Source organism: Egretta garzetta, unplaced genomic scaffold (genome assembly GCF_000687185.1).
Source record: "Egretta garzetta isolate BGI_Z169 unplaced genomic scaffold, ASM68718v1 scaffold553, whole genome shotgun sequence".
Classification (NCBI taxonomy): Eukaryota; Metazoa; Chordata; class Aves; order Pelecaniformes; family Ardeidae; genus Egretta; species Egretta garzetta.
This window is the reverse complement of record NW_009259328.1, coordinates 1,730,783-1,735,987: the sequence shown is the minus strand read 5'-3', so window position 1 is coordinate 1,735,987 and position 5,205 is coordinate 1,730,783. Positions and strand designations below refer to the sequence as shown.

Genomic DNA, 5,205 nt, shown 5'->3' with positions numbered 1-5,205 from the left:
CACAGCGGCCCCTCCTCCACCCACACTGAGTCAGGGCTGCCCGCTCGTTAGGAGCTTGCTCTGAGGTGGGGGGGGGGCTGGGGTGCCCTCTCCCTCCCTGCGCTTTTGACTTCGCGGTTCAACATGTAGCATGAAATTACTGTGGAGGCCTGCAAGTGACAATGGAAGATAAAACAGTAATAGGCAAATACTGTCATGATACCTGTATTTATTTACTCTTGTCATTTTTCCACATGAGAAGTTAAGTATCTGTATGTGCTAGCAATGACGTTTTAGAGAGATAGTGTGGTGTTTGGTTAGTCATGAAACTTTTATTAGTTGCTACTTTTTAAAGCTATTTCAAACTGTTTCTTAGGGATTAGTTGATTTTTCTGAAAAGTTTATACTTGACTTTACTTTGTCATCTTTTATCTCAAATAGGAAAAATGTATGACATACTGGTCATAAATTTCTAGTGTAAGCTATAAACCAAAGTATATGCCTTAAAAAAAATAAAATTCTGAAGCTCTTTCAAGCAAATAAAAATATTGGCTAGGCAAAATTTACAGAAGTCAATGGAGTGTTGTTTTCAGCATAGGTCTGTGGCCGGGGAGAGCTCAATTCAGATGGTCCTTCCGACAGGTCTTACAGTTTCGCTTCCTACAAGCCATTAGCAATCAACTGTGGTGTCTGTTACCTTTCGAAGCAATACACATAAGTATGTGAAAGTTGGAGTCCATTGGGAATTTTCACCTGGGAGATTCTTTTCCTGCTCGCCTGCCTTTTTTTCTAGAGTCCTCGTATGCAAAAGTTGGAAGTTAATGGAAAACTTAGTGTAGACTTTTACATCAATAATTCATCACAGAATGAAGTGACATAATTCTTAGTGTACATTTAAAATGATTGCCAACAAATGAAATACTTGCAGTTATTCAAACACATTTTCTCAGAAGTACCCTTCTGACTTCTAAATAAAGTATCCATGTAGCTAATGCAGGTATCATTTTAAAAAAAAAATTCAGCTGCCCTCTCCAGTATTTTGGTGGAATAAGTATGTGTTTGACTTATGCCTTTTTCACTTTGAGAAATTGTACATCTCTGTTGATAGTAGTAACACTTGTTTGGAAAGAAATAAATATATCAAATGATTGAGACTTGCAGTTCACCTGTTGCTTAGCCATTGATAGATCACTTTGCTGGAATTTCTTTCTATGGAAGTAATGGGGATTATATTTTCTTATTTCTGTGGTCTTCCAAAAGCCTGTTACGAATAGCATTATAAATACAAATGATGGTTGGACCAAAAAACCATAAGAAAATGGAAATTGAATGCTGCTTGAACAGCCATAAGCTGTTTCCTCTGCTCACTTTGCTTCCTCAATTCATTTTGATATGTACATTTATAGCAGAGCAAAGTTCTCCCTAATAGCTGTTTCTTGAGGGTTTGTTTTTGCTTTCCCCTCCTCATCCATCCCCTTCTGCCGTTCTTACATAGTGTTTTTTTCCTGTGGTCATTCAGGTCTTAGTGACTAGAATTTCTTGGCTTGTTGTAAAGGGCATGTAGCTAATTTGCTTCATGAACTAGAATAAATTGTCCTTTGTCAGGCTGTAATAATGGATGTAAAAATTCTCATGACTGGTTATTGATCTACTCAATGCATCATTTATATGTTGAAATACATTCAGTACCTGAATAGATTATCTTTTTGCCATATATTTAAACTACAATATCAATTGCATTTAGGTTGTCATAACTCAAAGTTCTCTCCTTGTGCTCTTGCTGTTTGTGTGAAAATAGCTTTTTCTCTTTAACAAAATTTGTCAGAGAAAGTTAAAATTACTAGTGCTTCTATTTCATTAGAATATTTATTCATGAGAATCTTATTATTAACTCACATTCATGTTCCCCTCTATCCTAATATCTACTCCCTCCTTAAAGCCAAAATGATTTGCCAGATTTCCTATGATTTTCTTAGTGTTTAAAAAGAATAAAATGAATGAAATATGTATATAGTACTTAAATTTAGACATTGGTTCACATGTACTAACCAGCATCTTGTAGTTTCAATAGTAAAGCAGATTTTGGTAGCAGTTTGGTGAAAGTTTTTTCCCTGTAATTGAATAGCACTATACAGAAATAAACTACTGTAATATCTAACATTCTAAACTGTTACCTAGTGACTTAGAAGTACAATTGGAAGAATATTGAAACCATGTTTTCATAGGAGTGTTTGCAATTTGTCTCTTTCAATTTTTCATGCCCTTTTGTTTTGCATGTTTTTAGCATCTCAGCAGTTCAGCTTTTGAGAAGACAGGTTGAGCAAGTACTACATTTTTAAAGTATATTGAAGGATACGCATGGAGAAGGAATGTACATTAATAATCTCAAATTTTTCATCCAACTCCTGGTTGTGATTAAGGACACTTAATTAAGCCACTGAGGCAAAGGGTTCTGGAGCACAAGATCGTGCCGAGGGACCCTTCCTGAAGTGGCAAAACCGCGGCAAAAACCGCGGAGGCAAAAGGTGAAAAAGCACAGGGAGAGAGAGGGGACCTCCCTCATGTACAGGAGCAGCCCCCAGGAAGCGCGAGCGACCCGGAGCGCGGCGAACAGGACGGGCAAACAGGGCGTGGCGCGGCACTTCGCGCGGGCAGGGCGCGTGCCCCCCTCCTGGCTCCGAGGGTCACTCGATTAGCGGCCATAGACATCCCAGGAGAGGAGCAAGCGATGGTTTCCACTCTTCCGAAAGCCATTGCCAGAAAGAACGTGGTGACCCAGACGGAGTCCCCACACAAACAGAAACATGTGGCTGTCCAGGTCTCTGGCTGTAGGGAATGCCAGAGCCTGTCAGCTGTACCGGAGAATGGTAAGGACAGTGGCTGTCTCAGGTGTGAGCAGGTGGATGATCTGCTCTGCCTGGTGGCAGAGCTGAAAGAGAAGGTGGAAAGATTAAGGAGCATTAGGGAGTGTGAGATGGAGACAGACTGCTGGAGCCGCACCCTACCATCCCTCAGGCCAAGGCAGCAGATGGAGGCTCCACAAGAAGCAGAGGATCCCCTGCCCTCTTGCCAACGAGCAAAAGTTAGGGACCCAAGAGATAGTAGGGAATGGAAAAAGGTCGAATCCCCTCCCAGCCTCCCTCACCTTCCCAGTTGCCCTTACATAACAGCTATGGGGCTCTGGAACTCAAGGGCCAGGCAAATGAGGATGGGGATGAAGGTCCATCCAGGGGGTTGGCTAGGGAGAGTCAGTCACCCCTACCTATCAGGACTGACTGTGCCAAGAAAAAAAGGAGGGTAATTGTTGTGGGCAATTCCCTTCTGAAGGGAACGGAGGGCCCGATATGCCGTCCGGACCCATCCCACAGGGAAGTCTGCTGCCTCCCTGGGGCCCAGGTCAGGGACATTGCGAAGAGACTCCCTGGTCTGGTATGCCCCTCTGATTACTATCTGCTATTGATTGTACAGGCAGGCAGTGATGAGATGCCAGAGAGAAGCCCCAAATCAATCAAAAGGGACTTCAGGGCACTGGGAAAAATGGTTGAAGGATCAGGAGCGCAGGTAGTGTTCGCCTCGATCCCATTAGTGGCAGGGAGGAACATGGAAAGGAACAGGAAAACTAGACTGGTTAATACGTGGCTCAAAGGTTGGTGCCATCGAGGGGGCTTGGGGTTCTTTGATCATGGGGGAGTTCACACAGAACCGGGCCTGTTGACAACAGATGGTGCCCAGCTCTCTCAGAGGGGGAAAAGGATCCTCGCTGATGAACTGGCGGGGCTTGTTGAGAGGGCTTTAAACTAGGCCTGAAGGGGGGAGGGGATATAACCAGGCTCACCAGAGAGGAGCTTGGGGGTGTCACCCCAATGCTGGGGGTGAAACCGATAGCCCAGCTCAAGTGCATCTACACTAATGCACGCAGCATGGGCAACAAACAGGAGGAGCTGTGATGTAGTCACCGTCACAGAAACATGGTGGGATGCCTCCCATGACTGGAGTGCTGCAATGGATGGTTACAAACTCTTCAGAAGGGACAGGCAAGGAAGGAGAGGCAGTGGGGTGTCTCTGTATGTTAGGGAGTGTTTTGATTGTACAGAGCTTGATGCTTGTGGTGAGGCCGAGTGCTTATGGGTGAGGAGGAGGGGGGAGGCCAACAAGAAAGATATTCTGGTGGGAGTCTGTTATAGACCACCTGACCAGGATGAGGATGTTGACAAAGTATTCTACAAGCGGCTGGCAGAAGTCTCTCAGTCGCGAGCTCTTGTTCTTGTGGGGGACTTCAACTTACCAGACATCTGCTGGAAATACAACACAGCAGGAAGGAAACAGTCCAGAAGGTTCCTGCAGTGTGTGGAAGATAACTTCTTGACACAGCTGGTAAGTGAGCCTACCAGGGGAGGTGCCCTGCTTGACCTCCTGTTCACTAACAGAGAAGGACTTGTGGGAGAGGTGGTGGTCGGAGGTTGTCTTGGCCTTAGTGATGATGAAATGGTAGAGTTTTTGATTTTTGGTGAGGTAAGGAAGGGGGTCAGCAACACTGCCACCATGGACTTCCAGAGGGCAGACTTTGGCCTGTTCAGAACACTGGTTGGGAGAGTCCCTTGGGAGACCATTCTGAAGGGCAAAGGGGTCCAGGAAGGCTGGGTATTCTTCAAGGAAGAAGTCTTAAAGGCATAGGAGCAGGCTGTCCCCATGTGCTGTAAGACAAATCGGCAGGGAAGATGACTGGCCTGGCTGGACAGAGGTCTACTACTGAGACTCAGGAAAAAAAGGAGAGCTTACCAGCTCTGGAAGAAGGGGCAGGCAACCCAAGAGGAGTACAGGGATCTTGTCAGGTCATGCAGAGAGGAAATTAGAAAGGCAAAAGCCCAACTAGAACTCAACGTGGCCACTGTTGTAAGGGATAATAAGAAAAGTTTTTATAAATACGTTATCAGCAAAAAGAGAGCCAGGGAGAACCTCTATCCTCTAGGGGATGTGAGGGGAAACATTGCCACTAAAGACAAGGAAAAGGCTGAGATACTTAACGCCTTCTTTGCCTCAGTCTTTAATGGCCTGATGAGTTATCCTCAGGGTACCCAGCCTCCCAAGCTGGAAGATGGGGACAATGAGTGGAATAAACCCTCCATAATCCAGGAGGAAGCAGTTTTTGACCTGCTGTGCCACCTGGACATCCACAAGTCTATGGGGCCAGATGGGATCCACCCAAGAGTGCTGAAGGAGCTGGCA

At 45.1% G+C, this 5,205-nt stretch overlaps 1 protein-coding gene across 1 annotated transcript in view; it reads left to right on the top strand.

Annotated features, from left to right (window-relative positions):
• The first annotated feature begins 2,707 nt into the window (after positions 1 to 2,707).
• The window catches only part of SYN2 (synapsin II), a 187,360-nt gene continuing 184,862 nt past the window's right edge, over positions 2,708 to 5,205 (top strand). The window contains exon 1 of the mRNA XM_009636662.1: positions 2,708 to 3,276. Coding sequence (XP_009634957.1) covers positions 2,708 to 3,276 — 569 coding nt within the window. The remainder of the gene's footprint in view (positions 3,277 to 5,205) is intronic.